Source organism: Passer montanus, unplaced genomic scaffold (assembly GCF_014805655.1).
Source record: "Passer montanus isolate IOZ18808 unplaced genomic scaffold, ASM1480565v1 scaffold31, whole genome shotgun sequence".
NCBI lineage: Eukaryota > Metazoa > Chordata > Aves > Passeriformes > Passeridae > Passer > Passer montanus.
In genome coordinates this window covers 11,362,263-11,389,235 of record NW_024367819.1, presented here as the reverse complement: position 1 = coordinate 11,389,235, position 26,973 = coordinate 11,362,263, and the positions used below count along the sequence as shown (strand labels likewise).

At 41.2% G+C, this 26,973-nt stretch overlaps 1 protein-coding gene across 4 annotated transcripts in view; it reads left to right on the top strand.

Moving 5' to 3' along the window:
* The window catches only part of GRB10 (growth factor receptor bound protein 10), a 145,439-nt gene that overhangs the window by 45,736 nt on the left and 72,730 nt on the right, over nucleotides 1–26,973 (top strand). For all 4 annotated transcript variants that reach the window (XM_039714762.1, XM_039714760.1, XM_039714759.1 and 1 more), the window contains one exon: nucleotides 15,474–15,567. Coding sequence is in view for 3 of the 4 variants with exons in the window: in XM_039714760.1 (XP_039570694.1) it covers nucleotides 15,474–15,567 (94 nt within the window). In the remaining variant the exon portion in view is untranslated. The remainder of the gene's footprint in view (nucleotides 1–15,473; nucleotides 15,568–26,973) is intronic.

The following is a 26,973-nucleotide window of genomic DNA, read 5'->3' as shown; positions in this document are numbered from 1 at the left end:
AGTAATGGTTCAATCCTCCAGGTGCTGGCACTGTGCTCAAAGAACTGGGAGACATGAGGAGGAAAAACTGAGGCAAAAAAAAATCATTGGTCTTTTGTGTCCTTAGCGGCTGGATCCTGTGCACAGCTGAGAACTAGCTAAATTAACAGTAGCCATCCTTTTGTCCTTACTTGCCTATATAAGAGTTCCTTGGGTTTTTTTGGCATCCTTTGCTTGGCATCCTTGCTCCAGCTTTTCTGCATGGGCACAATCTCCATGATCTTTCTGTGTAACCTCTTCCTGCTTTAACGCTCTTTGTGTTTAAGCATTTTACCCGAGGCAGGAGAGGCCTGTCCATTCAGTTGGCTTTCTGCCATTCCCCTGTGACTTTCTGCGTGCCACAATGGACCTTTCTTGAGGTTTGAGTAGGCTGTCCTGCAAGATCAGATTGTTGCTCTGGGCACCTTGGTTCTTCAGAGAAGTCTGCCATGGAAACCTCACATGCAGATCCTTGAACAGGCCAAAAATCTGTTTTCCCACAGTCCAAGACTGTAATTCTGCTGGTAGTCTTGCTCTCTTTGCTTACTCATTACTGTCATCTCTGTATCATCTCTGCTGCCATCAACCTCTTCCTCCCCAAATGGCTCCTCTTTGTCTATCAGTTGGCTTTACCAGCTTGTTGTTCAAGCAGCAAAATGCTTCCGCTGTTGGCTCACTGATCGCTTGTGAAGTTAACTTCAACCCACTCCAGAAATATTTGTAGAGTCCAGTGCTGGCTGCAGCTGGAACGGCACTGTTTGCTTGTGAGTGGGTCAGAAACGTGACTTAGCTGATTTGTGTCAAGTTTCTCCCCATCCCATGCACCTGGCTGCAAAAATGGACTCATTTGGTTTGAGCAAGACAGGTATTCTGAACATGAATCTTCGTAAAGATGGTGAGTGCTTCTTTTGGGAAGAAGTATTGAGGTGGAAAATGAGGGACTTGGCAGTGTGACAGAAGCAAAGGAGAACCTAGACGTGCTAGCCAATTGTCCAGGTGTTTCCTGTCCCAGCACTATCCCTTGTGGCTTCCCAGCCAGGCTCTTGCTACTCAGTTTCCTGTCCTGGCGCTCTCCTGGCTTCCTTGATGTTTACTCTCTCTCACAAGGCTTACATCCAAGTGTCTGCCATACTGCCTTCTCCAAGGACCTACTGCCAGCCATATCTCCCCAGGACTGTCCTTGGGATGGTGTAGGGAAGCTCCCCCTTGCCAGGTGGCATATGAGCATCTGCCCTCAGATCTGACTGATACTGCTGTCCTTTGGTCATGACTGCCTCTGGCTCCGAGTTATTTGGTGGGGAGACACTAGGGGAGTCCTGGCCAGATGCTCCCCTTTCCTCTCCACTGTGGGTCCATTGCAGAAGAGATGCTATCTGCATGGAGGCAGTGATCAGGGAGCAAGGGCTGACAAAAGCCTTCCAATGCATGAACTGTTTTATTGATTGTAAAGGGTTTGTGCCTCGCCTGGCAAGGCTAGCATCTCCCTTTCCTGCCTCTGGGTTTTCTACCTCTTCCGTCTCTGGCAGAGACCTGACCTCCCGGGTTTTCCTTGAGTGGTTGTGTTCAGGCTGATGGAGAGTAGTGCCTGGGGGAGCTTGGGAGAAGATGTTGTAGCTCTCCTGGAAAGAGATCTCCTGAAGGCTCTTTCAGGAAGACATCTTGGCAATGATGATGTTAGGAGACAGTTAACTGTATTTATGGGTAGTCCACTTCCATGGGACATCTTTTCTCACCACTCTCTGTGGGACTCTGGCTCTCCTGCCACCTGGTTGGGTGAAGCCCTTTTATCCTACACAGTCTGTGTGCTTGTACCCTGTTCCCCCTCTGCATATCCTGCTTCTTCCAGAGCTCTTTCTTGGGCTCATTCTTTGTGGCCACACCACCATAACCTCTTGCTATGACCTTTTGGAAAGATTTCTGCAGAAGGTAATGCCAGGGTCATATGTAACATGCATGTTACATACATCCATAAATAATTCATTTATTAAAGCAACTTGTGTACTCACCCACACATGCCCTCTCAAATTAGGCGATTTCCTTTTTTCTTTTCAAATTCAGGACAGACCCAAGGAGTTTTTCGACATGAATATAATATCAAATATTTGAGGTAGTCACCTTAAGTGTTTTGTAGCTGGAAGCATTTGTAGAACCTGTTTCCTAAGGTAAAAAGACTTCAGAGCACCTGTTTTTCTACTTCTGACTGTACAGAAGTATATAAGGCAGTGGGTTGCAAATTTAATGGAAAAAATTCCTTCCTATGTATTTGCTGGGGAGATTTCTGTATGAAATATATTATTCTTTGCCATGATGTGAGCAGAAGGGTTAACTGAAGTGTGCTAAAGATACTCTGAAAAAGGCATCTCTTGCAATCTTGTTTTTTCTGGAGTCCTTTATGTCCTTGGAATTATGACAAGCTGCTGGCTGTTGAACATAGACTGTCTGTATGGTTAAGTCACAAACCATAACTGCTATGCTGGATGAGAGCAAGTTGGAAAAATACTTTTCTGACAGCGTATCTTTTGAGTATGACTTGCCCTGAAGATTAAAATAATCCCAAACCCACAAGACCAGAAACTTATCATCCATCGTCCTTCCCAGTAGCATCTTCTGAACAGGGATGCTGACACAATAACATGTATTATTATGATGTAAGACACATGCTGTCAGTATTGTGGTGTGATAGTTTGCTTCTAGGTAACCTGTCACAGTTAATTTTTCTGGCTTAGCTAATTAAGTAGTCTTCTGTTTATCTGTATCCAGAAGGTGGCCCATTCCTCTCACCCACAGCTTGATTCTGAAGCCTAGTTCAAAGTTTTTCCTCTTCTCCACCTTATCCTGTGATTCCTTTTTTTTTTTTATGTCTGATTTGACTTTAATCTCTGCATGAATGTTTACCATTACCTTTTATTTCACAGACCTGCATTTTTGAGTTAGAAAGAATAGCTCAAAACTAGAGGAAGGAGTACAATAAATACTGGTTGTACTGGAAAAGGTGCCACCCTGAATTAATCACCATTCAGCTGAAGTCTGGTAGCTGCTCATGTGCAAGCTGCCAGCCACTTGAATTGCAAGGTAAACAAGTTACTTCCCCTCCCTGGTCTTCAGCAGTGGTTTCACAGAAGAGAAAGAAAAGCCACTTCAATACTGATTGAACAGCAGCTCATCCGATTGCATCCCATCTTTTCTTGGAGCGAACAGTAGAAATCCATTTGCAGAGATGTTCTTGAGGTTGATAGCAGTAGTGTGTCAGGGTTGCTAAAGCCAGCATGATCAAACATTGCACATATGGATTTATTGCAACTGTGGGATTTCTTGAACTTTTCTTCTGGCTGACCAGGTTTGCAATCTCTGTTCAGATCTCCTTGTTTGGTGACCCTTACCTGGACAGGTCTTGTTTTGAGGTGGTTTGCTTGTTTTGTTTCATGTGCTGCCTTGGCAATGTTTGGCACACCAGACCTTCCTCCAGTAGCATACTGGTAGTTAAGAAACCTTTTGATCTGTTGAGGCTTTAATGTAGCCTCAGAGACTTTGTGTGGAATTAAAGCAGCTGCTGCTAACCGTGTAGGAGTGCCTCAGTGTATGTTCTGATGTGCTGTGGATAACTTCCTTGGATGTGTCCAGTAGGTGTTAAAAGAAGTGGCGAGGAGCTGTATAAAATAAGTGGTCACTTGACACACGCTGTGAACAACTGTAAAACTGAACAAAACTAAAAGAAAACCTTCCAAGCATGAAGAGGTGATTGATGTGCTTGCTTTTAGTGTGCCAGCTTCTGCAAAAACTGAATATTTATACTTTGTATTGTGTTTTCTGGGACAACGTGCAATTTTACATGTAATTTGTTACTATTTAAATGCAAATTGCTGATCTTTTGTAAATTTTCTTCCTTCAGAGAATGTTAAGTCAATAAAGATTTTCTGATAAAGTCATATTCTTAATGCAGGATAACTGGTAGAGCTACTTGCAATTAACTCCCTTTCCTCAAGGAAAGGAAAACATGGCAGCTGCTACCTTGAGATGGATAGATACAAGTGTATATTTTTATTGATACTGGAACAAATGTAACAATGACACATATTTCATATGGTACCTGGATTTTTGAAAGTTAGACAGAGATAGGTAAACTGGGCAGAACATTGAGAGAAGTTCTCAGACTAAAACAAGCACGTCAAAGGTACGTGCTTGGATTTTACTATAGTCAAACCTAGATACTTGTTTTTCTAAGGACAATGAAGATGAGGAAAATCAGAATCATTTAGGTTGGAAAAGACCTCTAAGATGATTGAGTCCAACCTTTGACAGATAACCACCTTGTCAACTAGACTATGACATTAAGCTCTGTGTCCCGTTATGAGCACCTCCAGGGTAGTGACTCCATCATCTTCTTGGTCACTTTGTCCCATTGTTTAACAGCCCTTTTCATGAAGAAATTCCTCTTGATGTCCAACCTCAGCCTTCTCTGGTGCAGCTTGAGGCTGTGTCCTCCCATCCTATCACTGGTTGCCTGGGAGAAGATGCTGACCCCCCCTGGCTACAGCCTCCTTTCAGGGAGTTGTAGCGAGCAATAAGGTCCCCCCTGAGCCTCCTTTTCTGCGGGCTAAGCACCCCCAGCTCCCTCAGCCACTTGTTGTAGAACTCATTCTCTAGACCCTTTACCACTGCCATTGCCCTTCTCTGGACTTGCTCCAGCACCTCAATGTCTTTCTTGTAGTAAGGAGCCCAGAACTGGACACAGAGACTTAAAGGTGTGATGACTACTGCCCTGGCACTGCTGACCTGTTTTTGATACAAGCCAGGATGTCATCAGCCTTCTTGGCCACCTGGGCACGTGCTGGCTCGTGTTCGGCTGCTGTTGACCAGAGTCCCCAGGTTCTTTTTCTCTGGGCAGCTTTCCAGCCACTCTTCCCCAACCTGGAGTGTTGCATGGGGTCATTGTGACCCAAGTCAAGAGCTGGCACTTGGACTCATATAATTGTCCCTTTGATCTAGATCCCTCTGCAGAGCCTTCCTGCCCTGTAGCAGATCAGCTCTCCCACCCAACTTAGTGTTGCCCACGAACTTACTGAGGGTACACTTGATACCCTCATCCAGATCATCAGTAAAGATAGGAGGAAAAGGACTGGGCCCTGTATTGAGCCCTGTAATTTTCTATCATTTTGAGAAACTGGAGTAAGAGTGATGCACCAGAGTAGTCAGAATGGCTCATGTTATTAGTCTTATCTTAATTTTTGTTTTCTTTTCATTTGTTATGAATTGACAATTCCTACGATGGTATTTCTGTAATGCAGGCTGCAGCATCATTTGTGTTAGAAATTTTGTCCAGCGATTGTGTGCTAACACGTGGGGGTGGCAACTTAATGAAGTCTGATAGAGCATCACTGTGAGGATTTTTTTTCAGGAAAACTGTTTTGAACAACTGAGTGAAAGGTGCAGTTATGTATGTGACTTTCTTAGAGATGCACAGGTTAAATGAGATTCATACATAATTAAGGAAAGAAACACAGACATTCAGGCATGTTGTTCTGTTGGTAGGGTTTTTATGGTTTTTTTTCTCCTATTCTGAAGGCTTGCAAAGTAACCCATTACTGCTAAATATGCAGCACAAAACAACAATTTTAAGTACCTGTATATTGCAGACTGTTTCTTAGACTCCAGTATTTTTTTGCATAAACTACATTACTGATTTACTCAGACTGTAACCCTGATATTTGGTTAGAGGAGAACACAGCAGTCTGTTCCAATACAAGATCTGATGCTAGTTTATTAATCATGAATAATTTACTGTGCCTTAGACTGGTAGACTGTGATTTCTGTGGGGTTTAAGTAGGGTATAGAGCAGTCCATTGAAGTGTATAAACATTTGCCCCATATCTGAGATTCTGAAATGTATTTTTTTGGTTTGTTTTTGGTAAGGCTTGCTGTTTTAGAGATGTGTAAAGAATTAATTCTGTATTGAATTGAGAGCAAGTCACCAGAACTACACTGAAGTGAGCAGTGAGTTCTGGGGCAAATGGCACCATGTAACGGGAGAATGGATTTTTATCTGAGCAGAAAGGTGTGTGGTCCAGGTAATTAGGATCATAGGTTTGATCAGATGGGATAGGCACTTCTAGACCTGGTTAATTATATATCTAGTGCCAAGGATCACTGTTGGGAAGGAGGGGAGGGAGGAGTACCGAGCATACCCTAAATTTCAGCAACTGAGCAAATGGCCTAGAAAGTAGAGTGATGAGGTCCATGTTGCTAATAGTTAAGCAAGGAAGGGTAGCAAAGTAGTCTTGTATAAATTTGTTAAACGTGACACTTGAAATTGGTCAGATTATCAGTTTGAAAACTGAAGAGAAATTTCATTAGCAAGTGAGAGTTTGCTCACTTGCTAATTTTAATGGTACATCCAGTAACTTTTAATGGTACATGTGGGCACAGTGGCTCCTTCCCCACAGGAGGTTTATCATTTTATCACTTCTGTTGAGGGCTGTGAAGGACCATCTTCACTTGCTGGCCCATTCAGAGTCTCAGTTTGAACTTGAACCATCACAAAGACAAAACGGGGATAGCACTATTGCCGTAAGAGAGCAGACCCACATTCAGATGGTATAAATTCCTCTGTGTTTTATGCTGCTTGCATTCCTTTGTTGAGTTTCATCTGTCTTGATGTCTAGGGCTTCCTAGCTTTAAATTACACTTAAATGTAATTTAGGTTATCTCGCTGTGGTTGCCACTTCCCAAAGCATAGAGATTTGAATATCAATTCCTGAAGAGACTGCAATGCACTTGTGTGGAAACAGTGGTTCCTTCAACCCAGGTGGCATCTTCCCTTCTCTGCGCCCTCCCCTGGTCTGAGACACACAAATGTGTTGTTGCAGTGCCAGATCCAGAGTCCACTAGCTCATCCTTTCAAGCACTGAGCCTTCCAAGGTTAATTCAGGGCATCATTAGCCTGTGCTAGGACAGACTGTCCAAGGCATTTTGTGGAACGTCTCCTGTTCACGTGGTAGAAGGATGCTGTCAAAACCTGACTCCCAAAGCCAGTGTTCTTGGAAGCAGCTGGCCAGCAGTGCTGCTATAACCAAAGCTGTAGCAGATTTGATGCCAAGTAGAACAGATGAGCTACCTTGTATTTCACAGGTCTGAGCATGGGGAGGCCAGTGTGTTGGAAAGGATCAAATTTCCTGTACTTTCTTTCTGTGTTACGGCTTCCCCCAAAATAATAGATCAGATTTTTTTTTAAATTTGTTTCTTTTTTAATACAAGCTTAAAGGAAATAATTTTGAAGATGTTTTCTCAGACTGGACAGGTGTGTTAGCAAGTGTGTGATGCTGAAATTTTCCATTGCACCAGAGTACAAATATTAATTCCCATAATGTTTCTTTTTGTCCTTCTGATAAAGAAGGAATATAGTCTGACAGTGCACTTCAGAAACTTGGACAAAAGTAACCCTGGTAAGGATTCTTGAATAGGCTAAAGGTTTTAAGAGCAACAACACATTGTTGTGGGTTGCATTACTCCCTTAGATTGTGTGAGCATCCATCCAGTATAGTAGTTAACACGTATGAACTTGTGCTTTTGGCTCAATTTAAGTACTGTGGTCTGTTCTGTGTCAGTTCTTTGATACAAGATCTAATTAAAAAGCCTCTAAAAAAAAAATAATATGACATACTGCGTTAGATTATACTTTCTCATGGTAATAAAACTCAATTTTTAAATTGAATTCTTATTGATAAGTAGAGTTCACTCTAACAAATACCAGATTTTTCAGGGGCTTCAGTGTTTTGAGTCAGTATTGACCAAAACCAAAGGGCTTTGAACATGCAGCAAAGGATGTAGCTTTGAACATGTATCTTTGTCAGTGGTAGTCCCGTGCCAGTGGGAGTGACTTGCTTTGGAGCTAAGGCTAATTTGCAATTAAGTACAAGCTAGAGATACATTATCAGGTTCTGTGGGTGCCAGCAGAAGAAATAAAATTTTCATGTAAGCATGCTACTTTCCTACTGTGAAGAATTTCCTAATATAAACTTTATTTACTCATTTTTAGAAATGAAAAGAAACCTAGCTTGTTTTTTTTAACAAAAAGTTAAAGGATACTTTATCAGTAAGTCAGTACTTCATTTTTCTAAGTACTTTATAGGTGAAGACACCTCTAAGGAATGATTGCTTTCTCTGAGAATTTTGTGCAATTGTTTCTTTTCTGTATTTCAAGACTTTATTTTAGCTGTAAACTATGTAAACTGTCTCTAACAGCCACAGTGGTTTTAGTCTCATTAAAAATAGAACAAAGCTTTTAGCATTTCTAAGGCTGTCAGTTGGATTCCCTCATTGCTAGCTGATTAAAAGACAGCAACCATGATGCATTGAATTGTCTTCTACCATAATAAATGTCATTCTGGTCCAAGAAGTGCACACTGTGGAGTATACTATCAATTTTCTCTGTGCAGGGTATGGGGAGACAACTCAATTTTTGCAGAAGTGGTTGCTTCCTACTGGGAGAGGACTGCATCTAGTGAGAGAGTTCTTGCCAAATGTTGGGTTCAGGAGTGTTGAAAGCCTTGTTAAAGCCAGTTTTGCAAGGATGAGCTTAGAGAAGCTGAATCTCTAGTGTTAGCCTGTATGCATGCTGTAAAAGTGCATTGCTGGAGCTGTCAGCTAACACTCACTATGCTTACTCCTGCCTTACTGGAGAAATGCCTTTTAGGAGTAAACAGCTGCTACCAGATAATGCTGGAGGTTGCTAGCTGTGGTCCAGCTCTTGGTAGACTACATTAATTATTTAATTTTTTAATTAATTTCCTGGATGCCAAAGAGACACTGGGAGTTGGGGCCGGGGGTGACAGAAAGAAGCTGGGTGATGTTGCTTTTTGGTTTTTCCCTGATAGCAATTGCAATGCAAGTAGTGATAAGTCACATAACTAGACTCCTAAAAATAAATCTGAAGCACCTTCAGAAAAATAAGTTTCTGGCTCAGCTGTAGCAGTGTGATATAAGGCTTCTATAACTGTGTTGTGCTATAGCTTTTACGAAGAAACACTTCAGTGGCTCAGGGCATGCACACTATGGGGTTTCAGTGTTGACAACAGGGTCCAAACCCCCAGGTTTTTTTAGACTTGAAGGTTTTCTGATCAGTGAGTTGCTAAAGCCCAGAGGGGGTCAGGAGATAAGTTCCTCCAAGGTCAGACTGACAAGCCTTTCTGCCTTCCCCTGTATCATGGGACGTAATATAATTCCTGTGATTCATTTAACAAATTCTCTGCCACTGCAGAGACATGGACCACGGACGCAGGTCTGTCTTTTCTGTCAGCCTCATTTTCCTTCTCCCTTGGCTAATTTCTGCTCTGTTGTAGCTGTTGTATATGTTGTGTGGTGGGCTGGTAAGTCTGCCGAGGGTTGTAGGAATGTGTGGATCACAACAGGTCTGTGTACCCTGCCAGGTTATCGTGTGTTTTCAGTGATTTGTGGCGCAGAGGATTGGAGGTGCTGTGGTGTGTTGGGAGGAATGTGCTGCTGCCTTTGCTGCTCCTTTAATCCCGAACTGGCTTGTTTGTTCTTGGTCTCCAGGGTTATTGCTCCCAGTCTTGACAGCCAGTACTGTGAAATCAGAAGGATTCCTGAAGTTAGTGGCTTTGCTACTTCAGGAGAGAAAGCCCAACTTTTGACAAAGCTAAGTGGCTTTATTTTAAGCCCTTGTTTGTACAAGCTCTCTTAGCAATGGGAATGCTAAAATTCTAGGTTCACAGTTACGCTGTTGACTTACTGAGCCTTTCACTTGGCTCTTACCTAGTCAAATGACTATAGTTAAGAGGCAGGAAACCAGGTTACAGGTCTTTAATTATGTAATATGTGGGTTGTCTGAGAATGTGCTTTAAAGTTTTTTGCCTAGTGTGCAAAGCCTATGTTTTCTTTATTTGTATGACATGTTGAACACTCTGGCAGAAAACAGTAAAGCATACACACACTCTTTGAGTAAACTTGAAATTGTTTGCGAAGCAGTGACTTTGGACAAACCCAAGAACCTAGCACTTCCCTCGGGACTCTTAATTGGAACACATTTCCTCAGACTCTGGGGTGTTAGCTTGCTGAAAATACATTGTACCAAACAGCTGTCTGGTAGGGGACTGTGCTGTTGTGTTTTTAAGAAAGGAACGTCACATGAATTACTAATCAACTGTGGAGTTTGGATTAGAATTTGAACATTGGTCTGGATATGTCAGTTGGATTTACTCTTGTAATAGCCTGTATGCTTGCCTTCACAGGGCTAAGAGTAAAAGTGAGTGTGCAGAAACTCTGGATACCAATAAGCTACAGGAAAGTTTACTGAGATGAATAGCTGGCTACTCGGCACTTAGCATAATTGAGTCCATTATCCTCTTTGTACATTTGATGCTTGAAGTAAACCAAAGCTGCAAATACATGGTATAAAGAATCAGCATAGCTTAAAAAGCGGTGCAGGAAGTTACTTTACATAAATGCAAACAGTCTTTTGTTTGGAAAGTGAAGAATCTTATGAAGCATCCTCAGAAGAAATGCTGTCTAATCTGTTCATTGCTAAGGAAATTCCAGGAGCATGCTAAGAATAACATTACTGAGTCAGGTAGAGAAATGTTTGTCTATCTATGTCCTTCTAAGAGCAATAAGTTGCAGATACAAATTTCTCCAAGTATCCCCTTTCTGCTTCTGAAGCCCAGAGCTATGTCCACTTTTTCATAGCTCTTGGTGTTCACCTCTTCAGTGAATTTTTGTAGTTGCTTTTTTGTCTGGGAACCACTTACACTTGAGCACTCTGCAATAGCTTCCTCACTCTGTGCTAACATAAGGTGCTTAATTTTGCTTTACACAAATTGCCTGAACAGAGTAAAGCTTGGTGGTTCAAATAATAACTTTGCTAATTTTCTCTTTACACCCAGCTAGTTTTAAGACCTGTACCTTGGTGTGATGAAGGAGCACGGCCAGGTTGGCAGGGAGCTCCTGTTTGGCAGGAGTGCCCTCTCTGCAAACTGAGGCATATCTGCCGTGATAGTCTCCTAAATTGCAGTGAGACCCGTCAGCACGTCTGACTTTACTTTCTGTTGTGCTGGACAGTGTACAAACATCAGAAGTATGTCATGATCTTGATCTGTTGCCGTGGGACTGCTGGCATGAGTACGCGTGACTCTTGCTCAATTGAACCTTTTGTTCAGGGGCATGGCAGTGTGGGTTTGCAGGCAGCTACAGTAAATCCAAAACCAGGGACTGTCGTCTTGGTGGTCTGGACATCCTCAGTCTGGCCATGCTCCCAGGAGCTTCCGAGAAGCTGTGCTGCCACTTGTAGCCTTTCTTCATCTTGTAAACTTGCAGAGACTGCTGAAATTAGAAGAAGCTGAACCCTTCAGGGGATTTCCAGACTTCTCCAGAAAGCTGCTCTGTCTCCTCTTTTGCTAGACCCCTTTCTTCACAAAGAATGAAGGAGAAGGGAAGTATAAATGATACCTCATTATTTGTACATTCAAATCTGCCTCCTCCCTTCTCTAAGTGCTATTTACCTCTGAGATTACCCTGAATGACTGACTGGATAACCTTTGCTGAAAAAACTAGGATGAGAGAAGCAGCAGTAGAGTGGTAGCAACACACTGGTCTGTCTAATAATGCTGTCTCATACTGATAAATACTCTTCTAAACTAAACTGCAGGTGGGAACAGTGGCACTCGGAGCCAAAGAGGTGATTAAAGAACACGTGTGCAGACAGCAGAGCTGCTGTAGTATATGTCTGGTTGATTCTCTGATTCAAAGATGAGATTTAATGTTTTCTTAGATAACTGAAATGCTTATCGTGCTAGCACAAACAGCAGCAAACACTGTATGTCATAGTTAAGGAGTGCAACTTGAAAGGCTTGGTTATAGATTGAAAAATAAATCTAGATTGTCCTGGTTACTGATATGTAGAGATAACACTGTCTATGAGTGGACTTTGGCTCTTAAGGCGATGCAAGCACGTCACATTTTGTGTCATGCAACATAGGTTTGCAAAAGGACACTGTAATCTGACCTGTAATGATGGTGTGTTGGCTTTATGAAATGCTAATGCTTTAAAGGACCCTGCTTCAGGTCCTTCTAGCACTCTTGCTAGTCACTCGATTAAATCATCCTTGGTTGCAGAGGCCGACTGACAAAGAAAACAGCACATGCAAAAAGTCAGTGAGGGCTAATGCTCAGCTAGTTTCTAAAAATACTACAATAGCTGGATGGTAAAGTAAGTTAAGTAACATGCTTTAATTTCATATTGAGAGCATTTATTGGAAGAGGAGGGAGAGCTGGGGATTAAACCATGAAGCAAACAAATGACTTGTTTGGAGGCCATTTTCAGCTGCAGCCGGGTGTGGTGACGGACCAAAGCAGGTGCCCACCTTGCTTGGGGCCCACGGCTTCAGCCCTGAGCTGGGGCCCGACAACAAGGCTGCTGGCACAGAGTAATTATATAACTTTATTTCCTGCCCCCCTCCCCTTGCTTCTTTTACCCTTGTTCCAGCATGTGATCTCCACTGCAGCTGGCCGAGTGCCAGTGTTTGTCTGTGCACAACGGACACAAACAGATTCTGGAGGGTCATGCGAAACTACCCCTGGCTCTTTAAACCTCACCGCCCTTACCTTTTCCCCTCCACTGCCCGCATTGCTCTAACAGGTGTGGCTTTGTTTATGCACGGCCTGTCGCTTTGCTTTAGCACCTGGGCTTTGCTGGCCCGCGGTGTCCGGAGGAAACCTTTGCCTCCCTGTTTTGCTCAAGCTGCAGGAGAACTCTCTGGATCTTGCGGGCAGGCATTTGCAGCGGGCAGAACAGGCAGGGGCATCATCTTTAAAAGGGCAGCCCCAGCAGTCATTAGTCACTGTAACCTCTGCTTCTGAAAACTTTGATCTACTTTACCATGGCTTTGGCTTCACTTTGTGAGTAAGGCCTGTGGTTCTCAGCATCTTCTGGTACAAGATGTAAGGTGATTCCAGGGAGGGTGTATCCTCTTCCTGAAAATTTTTGGCAATTGCTAGTTAAAAGAAATAAAAGTCTGGTTTAATTGAAGAGTTACGGCCCTGGAGCCAGGTGAAACCTTGAAATAAGGTCTCTCAATTAAGTGTTTGTGTGTTACTGCTGTGGGAAACCCAAATGTAAAATCATGCATCTCGGCCCCATTTCACCTTTGTTACTACCTAGTACTTCATGAATCTTGCCTTCCAGAAGAGACTTTTATATGTTGGGACAACTGGAAACACATTTAAGTATGTGACAAATAGCTTATATTTGGTTTTCTTGTTCCAAGTTTTATTTCTTTTGGGACGCCCTGGTGCTCTTCCCAGCCAAGAAGCAATCTGTCACTGCATCCTGTGTTAGACATTGTGACTTCTTCCTGGGAAGTGGAACTAATGCTGCTAAACTGTATCTGTGAGGTTTTAGCTACTGTAAAAATTGGTCATGTTGAATTTCATGGAAGGAAATGCACAGAGAAAAGTTCTGGACTGGAGAGGGATGTTCTGAGTTATCCATGCCTGTGATGCTTACTTCTTAGCCTTTGTACTGAGGGCAGTCAGCTTCAGCTTTAAGTTTTGACTGCAACTTTCGTAGATAAGCATCTCCTCCCTACTGCTGCCCTTGGCACCTTGGAATAATTACAATTGAACTTTCTGGAGAACAGAGTTATAATTTTGTATGTCTTTCCTGCAGTTGTCTTCTTATGCTGCAAGTCCCAAATTTTCTGCCTCAAATTTGAAATGGAGATGATGTGGGTCAGGTCGGTGATGGCTGTGTGGTGTCCCAAAGAAAATGAGATAAATCTAGTGAGAATGATTAGTGCTTCAAAAGTACTAAAAATGTTACAATGTGATACCCTGTGGTTGCAAGGGATTTGATGAAAACAGGAGCTCGTGAGTTGCTTGTTCCTAGTAAGTGTGTTCAGTTAGCTCCACTGAAAGAGCTGTGTTTCAGGAAAGTAAGAACAAAGACAGTTGTGCTGACAGAAGGTCTGATGTGGTTTGAGGGTTTTTTTTTGATTCCTGAGAAGCAATAACAAAAACTCACGAGATAAGTGAGATGTGGCGCATGAAACAGCAGCTGCCAGTGTTGTGAAAATCAGTTGTGAAGAATGTAAAGGGCTATAAGGGGAGATAGCCAGTATGGAGGCAGATGTTTGAGTGGTCCTGGTTGTATCTGGCATAGATAGATGGATGCCATTTGTATCTTATCATACAGTGTTTACTCATAAAAACCTTCCTTAGTCATACCACTGTTGTCAGTTTCTGTCTTATAAATGCCTATGGGCTTCTGAACTGATCCCTGATGGTGATGACACTTGAGAGCAGTGCTTGAGTACTTGAGTCAAAGCTCAAGCATTTGCTGAGACAGTCTCTTCGATGAAGAGATAATTTATTTCATATACTGTATAGCTGTATAGAGTTCTAGTCCCCAAACACTACATCCATTATGATTTTGAGCATTAGCTTGTACTTTGTCTCTGCTGGATTGAGGGCTCATGGTTGTGTGTAGTTGAACTGCCACTTACTGTGTGCTTGTTTCTGCTCTGCCTTAATTACAATGTCATTTGCCATGAAGGTGGTTCCTGTGTTTTGACATAAAAGCAGGTCATGCCATTGTGTATTTAGCCCACACTTGGGGCACAGTGGGATCATGTGTATAGTCACGTATATCACAGCAGCAGCTTATGCTTGGTGATACATCACTGCAGTCAACTTTGCACAGTTTCCATACCCACCCTTAACTGGTGTGTGCAAAGGTACGCCAGTTTTGTAAAAGCACGCACCTGCTCTAAATCTCCTTCTCATTCTTCTAAAATGTGACTTACCTTGCTTTTCCTATTTTCTTGTTTATATTTAAATTTTCCTGCTTTCTCCTAGTTGACTTCTTTGGCAAGATCTGTGAGAAACTGTGGTGTTTTAGACTTAGCCAAATTCTGTTTGTGTTAAAACTTCATGAAACTTGATCTTGTGAGAATTCCAGTATGAAAAAAACAACAGGTTGGCATCCAGAGCCATGGATGTTTATCTAAACTGAACTTCTGATTTCTCTTGAGGTTTAGTAGTTCACTACTGATTCTGTTTCAGTCCAGTTAATTAGTTACAAAGCCCTAAGCCACAGACTTGGAATTAAAGAAAACAAAGCCCCAAGCCTCCCCATAATTTGATGCAAGAAGAAACTTTTGTTAAACTAGGAAGTGCATTTACATCACTGTTTCTCCGTTTGAAACACAAACTGGTGTACTGATGAGCAACAGCACAGTCATTGATTCTGGATCCATGCCACACGTATTAATGTGATAGCCTAGTGTCCCCCTGTGATCTGTTCCCCCATCTTCTCTGACATTGGTTTCTCCTTTCAGAGGCATGGCATGGTTTTTGTTTTGTATTGGTGGTTTGACTCCATGTAATGTAGCTTGCAGGGAGTACAGAATGCCTGGTTTTGATAATATACCGTGCTCTTCTGTTTTTAGGACAATGTAGATCAGACTTCAGCTCATGGTCGGCGGGATCTGGTGGAACCGGGTTTCCAAGAACCATCTAACCGCATCTCCCTGAACCACCAAGGTAAGGAATAGTGCATGGAAATCCAGGGTTCTCAGGTGAGTGCAGGCATGGTTTTGCCTCCATGGCTGTTTCTCCTCACTGGGGGAGAATGTTCTGGATGATTGGAGAAGGAGACCTGAAGAAATCGATTTTTGTCACAACTGTCCTTTGAGCTGTGAATGAAGGTGGCGAAGGACTTGTGTGCATCTCAAACCTCGCAGCCCGAGATACGATTACTGTCCTGGGGGATAGGGACATTCTCCTGTTTTTATGAGTAAGGAGGAGGAAAGTACTGACATTAAATTCAACATTTGTAATGTTAAGGTTGCATTTTAAAAAAATCTTTGACTGCCATAAGACAGGCTCTGGCTCAATGTCTGCAGTAGGAGAAGAAAACAAATCCCAACATATTTACTTGTTTTTTATGACAGAAATCAGCTCATTTGTTTTGACTGCCATAAGACAGGCTCTGGCTCAATGTCTGCAGTAGGAGAAGAAAAAACCCCCAACATATTTACTTGCTTTCCATGACAGAAATCAGCTCATTTGCGAAAAGATAGCCCTGAACTAGATGTTAATGTAGGTGTAATAGTTTAGCTTCTGTAATTCAACAGAACTATTCATAAAAAGCTAAATCAAATCTTAAAAAGATAGCCCTGAACTAGATGTTAATGTAGGTGTAATAGTTTAGCTTCTGTAATTCAACAGAACTATTCATAAAAAGCTAAAACAAGTCTTAAAACTCTGTTTTCACTGATTTCTGTCTGTTCACAGATCTAAAAGACAGCAGTTTCTATTATTACAGAGACTGTTCAGCTTTATTGTTTCAGGTTTGAAATAATTGATAATAGTGTTCTTTTAAGCAGTGAACCCTCTTACCCTCAGGCTTCCTGATGGTTTAATTTGAAACCAAGTCCTTGAAGGTCATTTTCAAATGTTGCTTCATCAGTGCAACAACTAATAATAATGCAGGCAGAACAAGACTATTGAAACAAAAAATATTTTAAGCATATTACTTAAAATATTTGCCAAACATGACATGCTTAACTTTTCCTTTTAAATTCCAGCTTTTTTTAATTTGTCAAGGGCAGCAAGACTCAAATTCCATGACTTGTAGATTATCAAGACAATTAAAGTTGCACAAATAAGTCCCAGAGTGTAATGAGGATTGTATTTTGACTTGCTCCCCTTTCCATGCTTCCGGTGTTCTGGTGTTTTCTAAAGCTTTGTTTTCAGTTGAAAAGAGAAGGCAACAGGTTGCAATGTAATCCAGTCTAAAACTTAGAGTAGCAGAGGCAGTGTGTAGTGGCATGTTTGCTTGCACAGAACACATTTTAGAAGTTCAATTTTTCATGTACTTTAGAATTAATACTGTTTGTTATATTATTTTCACCTATGTCAAGATGTCCAAATTGTGGAACAGATCTATACATGTGACTTCTGAAGCTATTTGTAAATATCCTACTTTAGTCAAGGGATTTGCAGGGAGGGTGGGGTGGAAGTACATCCTGTGTGGTCTGGATTCATATGTTTCAGTGCATGTGTCTGCTGCTTTTGAAGTCTAAACTTTTATAGAAGAAATAGGTAATACTGTGGATGTCAGGAAACGCCAGCTTTGCAGCTTGACATTTTCATACTTCCTTTTCAGGCCCTTCTTTTCCCCTATCAATATTGTACTGCAAAAGGATCCATACAGTGTCCCCTGACATGTGGCTCTTTCTCAGCCACTGTGAGACAAATGTTCAAAATAATTTAGGAAGCAGCTGTCTTTAGAGAAAATGGTTTGCATAGGGGGGTACTGGCAGTTCAATGCCTGTTTCTCAAGCAAGACCCATTTAATGTTTTTCCCCAGTACTTTTTGAAGTAAAGATTGCTTATGCAACCACAACTTGTTTGGGATTTTTCTTCTATATCAGCTGACCCACAGCAATCAAATCCGCTGTTTCTAATATCTTTCTACTTTTTTTGCTGCAGTAAGTGTATGGTACCTTATCAATCTTGATGCTGTTATTTTAGTGGTCTGGATTAAGAACTGAAACCTAAATGCTCAACAATGGCCTTTAATGCTGAGCTGGGCTGTAGGAGTTCTGCCTTCTTGCAGTGCTGGAGGGAATCAAGGTCCCTACTGCTTTGGTACCCTCTGGGAAATGGAAGTGGCCATAAGCGTGATGTTATGTCATGTCTTGAGTGTTTGCTCTGTCCAAGTAGGAGCATCTACGCTCTTTTCATAGCATATGAAATATATATTCATGTCCAAGAATTTGAATGTACAAGTATTTTTAGAGCTGGCGTATATTCTAGAATTCCAGATTAATGAATAGAACACAGAAAATTACATGAAGGGCTTCATCTCAGGGAGTTGTGACATGGTCTGAACTAGCTCCCATATGGGCATATTAGTCACACAGTAAATAGGAAAATTAGATTATTAACTTGAAATGGATTTTTACATTCTGTAGCCACTATTTGCTTTGGTTTTTGTTATTCTTATACTAAACTTTGTTATCCATTACTTTCTGTTAAAGCCTGTCTGGCACTGACACTCGTTTAAAACTTAAAAGAGTAAACCTGTGTCCAGAAGCAACTTGCAGAACCACTGCAAATAAATGTTTGGTGGTATGCCTTGATTATGTCGATGATAAAGATGTTTGGAACAGACTATGGCAATTTTTTGCTTCCAGTTATAGGCAACATTTCTTGCTGATTTAAGCACATGCCTGTTAGCCTAAAGCTTTCTGTGATTGGCATGAGCAGTAATTGGGAAAGGATTAGAATTGCCTAAATTATTCCTGTTTAGGTGTTTTCTGCCTTTTTAGTGTATTGTGCATTAAACACTGCAGCTGAACTTTGAGCGGCCATAGTTGTTACCTTGTTTTATGTGTGCACTTGCAATTCACACCTGACCACATTGCTCAGTGAGCGCAGCAGATTTGCCAGTTTCTGTTGAACATTAACTTGTGGTCCTTTGCTTTTCACTGGGAGAGCTTTCGGTACAAGCACCTGCAGTTCTGAACCAAGACTGCTTTCCGTAGCCTATAAAAATGGTGATTAGCTTCTTCCCAGGCATCTGAATCCCTTTAACACAAACTGGAAAAAGAGCATTCAAGTGGAGACTGAGATAGCCCTGCCAACTGTCCCCGCGTGAATAAGCCCTTTCTTGTGAAGGGTATTTCAAGTGCGTGTTTCCTGCTGAATCACTGTTTTTACACAAGCAGATGCTTTATAACTCTTCAGCTTCTTCTTTCAAAAGAATGTCTTGTATACATTGGGGAGCAGAAGATAGTTCTGTAAAGTGAGGAGTCTTTAGAATAGGAAGGTTTCATGTGAAACTAATGTGCAAAATTGAGTGCAGATGGAATAGTATTTTTTTCTTAAAATAGTTTAATATCTTCTTTTGTGTAGGTGTGCTAATAAACTTGCTTACTTTAACAATAAATAATTTTATACTAAGCCATTACTTAGTTTATGACTTCTCAATGATTCTGCTAATGGGGCAAGTTTTGTAAAGGTAGTAAATGCAAAGAGTGTGAACTATGATGTCTTTCCTATATTCCCCACAGGATGCTTCATAAATCAAATGTAATAGAAAAGAACAAGCTCTCTTGCTGAACAGTACTAGTATCCACTAATGTAAAGGAACAGATATGCTTCATATGTCTATTAAAAGTTAGAGAAAGGCAAGAACAGCCAGCCAGGATTTGGCATTTAATAACCAGCAAGTCTTAAGTATTTCTGCAACAGTCCTTCCAGAAGCTGTAGTAAAGCCTCTAGGCTTGAAGAATAAAAATGTGTCTAAACTATGTGGCTTTTGTGAAGAGGAAAAGGTAGGAGATGAAGATACAAGCAAAATAATTATTTATCATCTTCAAAAACACCAAGACGAAGTGAGACCATGCTTAGGAGGCAACGTCAGATATTGTTATTTCCAACACTTTTTCCTTCTCACTTTGCAAAAGATTCAGCAGTCACAAATATTTAAAATTTTGCAATGACAATTTTTCTGCACTGTGTAGCCTACAGTACTTGTGCTCTGTCCAGTAGTGAGAGGCAGAGCTGGGGACCCACAGTAGTGGTTTTTCTTCCAGTCGTTCCATTCACACAGGGATGCCATTTAGAGGCCTTCCACAGACAGGATAGGCTCCTGCATTTGTTCTCTCTTATCCCTTCCCAAAGGGTGCTGCTGGTTCTCCTCTCTCTCTCTCAAGTACCCTGGCAGTGCAGCCTCTGTTCCCCTTGGCTGCTCTGTGCTGCTGCTGTGTTATGCCACCAAATTTAACCTTGAATGTATCTCAGTAGCAGGATGAAACTATCATGTAGATTTCCCTGTGCTACTGTGGAAGAGCTTTGCTATATGGGTTGTGATGGCAAAATGCACTATGTTACAGAAAACTCTAAGCCAAACAGAATTTGTTGACTCTTGAACTACAGAAGTTTTAAGCTACCCACCATGCCACTGCTGTTTCTCTTGCTCCATACTTCTGGTGTTTTCTTTGTTGATACATATTTTGGAGCTCACTATTTTTGTTTGTTTTTCTAGCAGGCAGCAAATACAGCCAACTTCAGTCCCAGATGTGAAGTTTATGGGCAATGCTTTTTATTGGTACTTGACATGTACTTTTTGAGACTGCGTAGCTACTTCTAATTCAGAATTTTAAAGCCAGGCATAAATAAGGTACATTCTGTCACCTTGCCTTTTAGTAGAAGTGTTAGACATGCAGTGCTGGCACTTTCTGTATGTGTGTACTCATGGGATGATTGTCAGTTTCTGTACAAATGTGTTTTGCCATGGGTCTGTGATGAAAGATTTATCTTCCTTTTATTAGTGCATTCACACAAACTCTTCCTTTCCCAAGATGCTCTCAGCGCTTGCTGGTCTTGGTGCTTTTTATCACTGCAGTTTGCGGACAGAGTTGAGCTGAACCTTTTGGTACCCTCTGGCCCCACAGCAAGGTGGCTCCAGCAGCAGAAAGGAAATGGTGATAAGGTTGTTTTAGCCAACAGTTGTCCTTTCTTAAAAGCCTTTGGTCTTTCTTGGTTGGTGATAGTAGGAAGTCTTGCTGGTAGTGAGATGATGAATATGCTTTGGTTGTGGATTGGGTGGGCCCTAGATTTCCTGCCTGTATGTACAGACCACTTGGCTCCCAGTGAAACCGGAGGGATCTAGGGCATCTGCCAAAATTTTCATCATGCTGCAGTTGACTTTTGAGGTGGATGCTGTCCTGTACCTTGCTGGCTAATCATTAATACATTAATTTTTAGAGAGACAGTAAATGTCAGCATGGTGGAAACTTCCCTTCAAGCGCACTGGAACAGTCCTGTGTCCAAAAACTATAAGCTCGTGTAAATACAGGCAGACCTTGGAATGAGCATGGGTGTAGGTGAAGTATTACAGTGCCTAAGATTTAGCCCAGAGAAATAATACTGTGTAGCACTCTTTTTCTCCACCACTGTTGTTATTACTTGCTTTTAATATATTTTCTTCTGTATTTGCCTCAGGATAGACATGGGAGGTTGAGGATGTTGTTATTCATTCTGTAGCTAAGGGGGAGTGTGTTTAGTAACAGTCAGTGCTGCTTCTGAAATGCTTCAGTTGTGGGATCTGACTGGGATGAGTTGGTTATCTGGTGTGTCAGAAGTAACCCATGTTTTTTACAGAATCCAGCTGGTACTGAATTGAAAGTGTAGAATGAAAAACAAACATTGTTTGTATTTTGGAGACAATACTGCCAGACATTCATGAATTCTCGTGCTTTGTATAAATGTTGTTGTCATTGTCCAGCCTTAGAAAAAAGCCACCATTAGTGCCAAAATGATTTACACTGACTAATCTTACGCGGAGAGCGGAGGCCCTGCTTCCTGCCTAGCTCATTACAGTACCTTTGTCTTCTTTTGGAGAATGCTTCCATTTATATTTGGTGATGAATCTTGTTAGCATGGCTACTAGGAGGGCACCCATAATAGCTGTGTAGAAGTTTAACTTCCCTCATTAGATTAGTTTCCAAACCCTTGGGCTGACTGAACTCTGAAAAAAAATTATGAAAAGACAAAACAGTAGATTGGTGTTTAGTACAGATTGTTTCAGAGATCTGCAGCAAGCTACAGGAGACAGATGAACTGAAACTGATCGAGTTTAGCTGCAAGACTCTGTACATAATGTAATGAAGATTGAGTGAAAACAGTGAAATGAAAAGAAACAGACCAAAATATATTGAAACTATAGCATATTCAAAGAAAATAAATTGTAGGTAACGGATGGATTTTTAAAATTTTTATTGTATTTTTTATTTTTATTTTTTACTTTATTTTTTATTTATTAACTTTTTAGTATCAGCTTGCAAATCATCAGTTTTGGATTAAATTAATTTAAACACAATTAATTTAAAATTAATTGTGTTCCTGTCAAGCCACATGATATGAATAAAAAAACATTGTAATTTCTCATAGTTGACAAGCATGTATTTTAAGCCTGTTTATAATATAAGGATTCAGTGTGTCAATCTGTTGAATTTCTCTGACAAGACTGGATTCAGTGAATTCAGTTCAGGGAAGGAGCCCACTGTCTTGTTTGTATAGGGTTTGCCTTGGGGCCTTTGTTCATTGGAAGTTTAGAGGGTGAGCTGTAGAAAAAATAAAAATTTTAAGTAAGCCTAAACCAAGAAGTACTGGAATATTAAAAATTAATTTTAAGTTGGGTTTTTTCCTGTGGCCTATGGAAGAATAGTAAGGTTATTACCAGGTTTGCAATGACCTTCTTGCTGTGCTGGAGGAAGATGGTTGCTGGGGCAGAGCAAGTGGAGCTGGACTGGAAAACTGGGTTCCTTGCTCAAGATAGACCATTATGCACCATACTTATCCCTCAGGGCCTGAAGCTGTATGGATGTATGACCTCTGAAATAGTGGTTTAGGATTTTTTTTTATACTGCAGAGAGGTGTTCCTCCAGCTTCTCTTTCAAGATTTGTATCTGCTGTTACCATGGCACAGAAGGGAGTAAATTCACAAAGTATTAATTCAGGGTAATTAGAGGCTCCTTTCTTGTTCTTGTTAAATTCTTCTCTGAGGCTTTGGAAGGGGAAGGTATAAATTGGACATCTGGGTGATGAGCTTCTCTTGCTTCTTTACAGATCTGTCTCAGAAAGAGGACATTTGCTTCCCTCACCCTTTATGTGTTACCTCCTTGAAAACAAGTTAGCTTAGTGCTAGCATAAATGTACAGCGATGACTCTTTAAGAAACTTGCCACAAATCAAATAGAGAGAGACACTGCAAAATCAATTGTAAAATCAAATGTCCTTTTTAATTAACTTTTGTCTTTCAATATTAAAATATATGGATTTCCTGCTGCCACGGAAGAAGAACAAATCAACTGTTCTTTTTGCATCCTTTGGCTGGGTAATGCAAGAGGCAGCATGGGATGCCCTCTCTCTTGTTGGTGGATGTGCACTCGGGGGCATCTGGTGGAAAGCTTCCTCCCTGTGCTGCAGCTATTGTGCAAACATGGCTCAGGGGAGCCACACGATATGGGGGTGTCCTGATTCAGGACAAATTTGGGAGAGAACCTCCAAATGGCTTCCTCTAGAAAGGCGATTCAATGAGCCCCTCCCCAACTGGTTCGGGAAAAATACTTCCTCAGAGAAAAAGTGGAAAAAGCTGTTTATTTCACAGGCAGAGCATTCACCAGCACAAAAACAAAATGACAAAAAAAAAAAAGGAACAATACTGAGCAATGAAACCTCTTGCCACTCCAAAAGAGAGACAAGCTGCGACAGTCCCTTGGTGGGCTGCAGCTCGGCTCTCTCAGTCTCCGGTCAGTCTCTACGGAGCTAGAAAAGACACGGCCCATGCCCAGCCTGGTGGGCCACAGGTGCGAGTTCCAGGTGCTCCTCTGGGTGTTCAGTCCAGAGCAGGTTTGAACAGGTCCAAAAAAAAGAAAGAAGCCACAGTCCAGGAAACTTCTTTGCCTAAGCAAGCTAAAACTAACTAAAAGCAAAGGAGAGCTCTCTTTTGCTGTCTGTCCATCCGCAGACAACACAGTCCAGGAGCTGGAATGTGGAGGAGTGAGTGCAGTGTCTGAAAACAAACTCTGCACTTTTTCTCTCCCCCCTTCACTCTCTGGAACAAGTCTTAAAGGTACAAAACTTATTATCCAGCATAAACAGAAGAGATGATTGGGGATAAAAGCGTCATATAGCCAACCCAGGACAGGGGGCTCTCGGTGAGGGGCTGGGGTGCCGGGGGTGGGTACCTAAACACGCTGGTCTGTTGGGAGTGTCTGCGGGAGGCCGATGCTCACATCATGGATTTGTTCACGTTTTACAGCTCCCCCAGCCGTGTGCCGGCTCCGTGAGGTGATGTCACCGGTGGCACAGACACTTGCTGTGCCGCTGCCACCACTCCGGTGGTGTTGGGTCACCCGGCCCCTCGCTGAGCAGGCAGCTGTGTGCGGGCAGCCTGGCTGGTGACGCCTTGGGAGGGAGGAGAGCGCCTGGAGCGGGCTGGGAGAGGGCTCCTGTGGGGGAGCAGCCTGCAAGCCCTTCATGGGGGTGATGTTGTTCCAGGCATTCCCTTTCTCGGGCTTGAGCTCACGGGTCTGACGCATCTGTTTGAAATGGTGTGCCTGGGGAAATTCAGATATCCGAGGGAAACCAGTGGTTCGGTATCTACCTCGTGATGAGGTGTTTCTCCCAGGTATCAGGGCTGAGCTCATTTCTTGTGTTTATCTCACGTCTTTCATGAGGGAGTAAAACGGTTATCCTATGGGTGGTGCACTCCCTCCTCTTTAAGTGTATTTGCTTAGCAAATGGCACCATTCCATTGCTAAAGCAGTTAAATGTGATATATTTCACTATTTTTAAAATAATTTTATATACTTATTTATACCGTCCAACAGGTATTGGGGTACTTCTGGTCTCAGGTCTTTGTCTGTCTACTGGGCAGCATTTTTCTTCCATTTGAGTTAGTGCTCCAAAACTGAGCTTAGTGATCTGAAATACCCTCTTCTAATTTAATCAGTGAAAGTTAACTGTAAAATAATGGGATGAGCTCTTATGTCCTCTGGCATAACTATTGCCTTTATGTTTTCTTTTGTAATCTGACTAAATTCCTACTGTCAACATGTTAGAGCAAAAGAATGGAAATTAGTAGTATCAACACAGGCTCTTTTGATAGCTTCTGGATGACATTTTTAACATGGCTGGGTTGAATTCTTGCCTGTGCTCTACAACCTCTTCCTTTATGTTCTTGGATTTTGCATATTCCCTGATAGGGGGAATGCTTTAAGTGTATTTAGCTTTATGTAAGAAGCTTTTGAACCTTTTAGTGAAGGTGTTATAGCCAAATGTCAAAACATGGCTGTGGGCACTTAAAATAGTCTCAGTACTAATGAGATTCCCAGCTAAGAAAGTTGATTTATTATGTAGCCTGGCTTTTAATCATGCTATAACAATGACAGTTGTTCAGTAAAAACAGTGTTTCTGCAACATCAGAATATTAACTTTGAATTCTGACACCTTAACCAAAATCAAATTCTAAGTTTTAAAGGCAGTTTGATATATGAAGGGGAAGAATATATTTAGAGATGGAAACAATCCATATTCACTGCAGCTATACTGTTATATATTTTGAAAATAATCTTTTAAGAAGTATCTCTAATTTTTAAGATAAAAGTACAATGTCACTATGCAAGGTCAGCTTTAATGGAAAGAGAACTGACTTTCAGTATCTGATTACATGGAAAGCTCTAGGGCTTTAATCTGGTTTCATGACTCTGTTCAAATCTGAAATAAATCTATTCTGCTTATTCAGACTTTTAAGAGTATCATCTGTCAGAAACTGATTGCCATTTATCTGCAGCACATGGAATATTTGAAATCACTGTGACTGTTGAGGGGAGGCTATTTTATTTTATGAATCCCTCTGCTTTGGTAAAAGCAGACAAATTTCTCAAGAGAACAATGTTAACTGTGCCTCTGTGCTTTCTGAAGATGATGGGGGAAAATGGACCCCATTTCCTGTGTAACTGATTTCCAAGAGTGAGGTAGCAGTGGTGTGGTCAAGTAGGGACAGATATAATGTCAGAAACTGCTCCCTGAATTGGTATTGGTTAGACTTCATCTTTGCAAGAAACTTTTTAACAGCTTCACCTGAACACATAACAATTTTGGAATCAGATTTTTTAATTTTTTTTTTTTTCAAAATGAAATCCGTTTAACCAGATCAAGTCCTGATTTGCTCCTATCCTTGTTAAAAGCACACTGAACTGATTTTTGTTCTGTCTCTGACCACCCATGCACCTTTGATCTTCCTTATGATGCAGGTGATTTTTAATAGCCGACACAATGCAGCCCTCTTGTCTGCAAACAATTCTGGGAGATGTGTATCTGAGTTTTGGATTTTTGGTTTCCCCTGACCTTCAAAGTTATATTTTTGGTCTCTGTCAAAGTAGTGAGAGGGTGGAGAACAGGCAGTACAGCTCTTAGTTTCCTTCCATTGTTTGTCCTAATAAGTGTCCTAACCTTTGATTTCTGTCTCTTCTTTCCCATGCCTCAGGTGAAGAAAAGGCATGGAAAAAGAAAAGACTTTTTTATGAGCTTCATCTTTAAAGCAGAGCTTTTATCATCTTAGAAATTAATACAGAAATTCACTTCGGTTCTCTTATAAAAAAATAAAAATCTTTAAATAGAAAAACAACGAAGCAATGTCTATCTCTGTAACATTTCTAGGGGTGAGAAATAGAACAAAGGTGAAGAAAGACTTGTTTGCAATAGTAAAATGGGGCATATTTCTGATACTGCAGTTCTCCTGCAAGCTTCTGGTACTCATAAAGGCTTCTGGTGCTTTAGGATTCATTCAACTACTTTGTGCTTCTCCTTTTCACTTGTTAGAGGAAGAATTTACAAATGCTAAACAAAAGTTGTCCTTGTGCTTAAAAATTAAATGGATTTTAAAAGTTGGCTGACAGTATTATATCAAATTTAGGTTAAGCAGTCTGAAAAAGTACAGAATTTGTTTAAATTTTTAGTATCCTGTTCTGCACATTAAAATAATTTTCTGGAGCTTAAGTACTAGAAAAATGGGATTGTCGCATAGAGGCACAACACACTGTACAGCTGAGAGGAAAATGCCCAGTTCAAGTTATAGCTTAAACTTGATCTTCCTTAGAAATGTCTTCCTTAGAAATGTCTTTTCTAATCTGTATATAAAATAAAGACTGCTTCTGCCAGATGACTGGAAAGTCGAGGACTGCAGATTTTAAGATTTTCCCAGCATAGGAACGTATCTCTTCTAGTTCTAGTTGAGACAAACAAATTACACTGGAATGCACTCATGGTCTATATCAGCAAGTATACCTTAACTCAGTTATGTCAAAAAAGAACATACACTGTGGTGTATCAAAAAAAAATAAAATAAAAGGATGTAACTAAAAATACT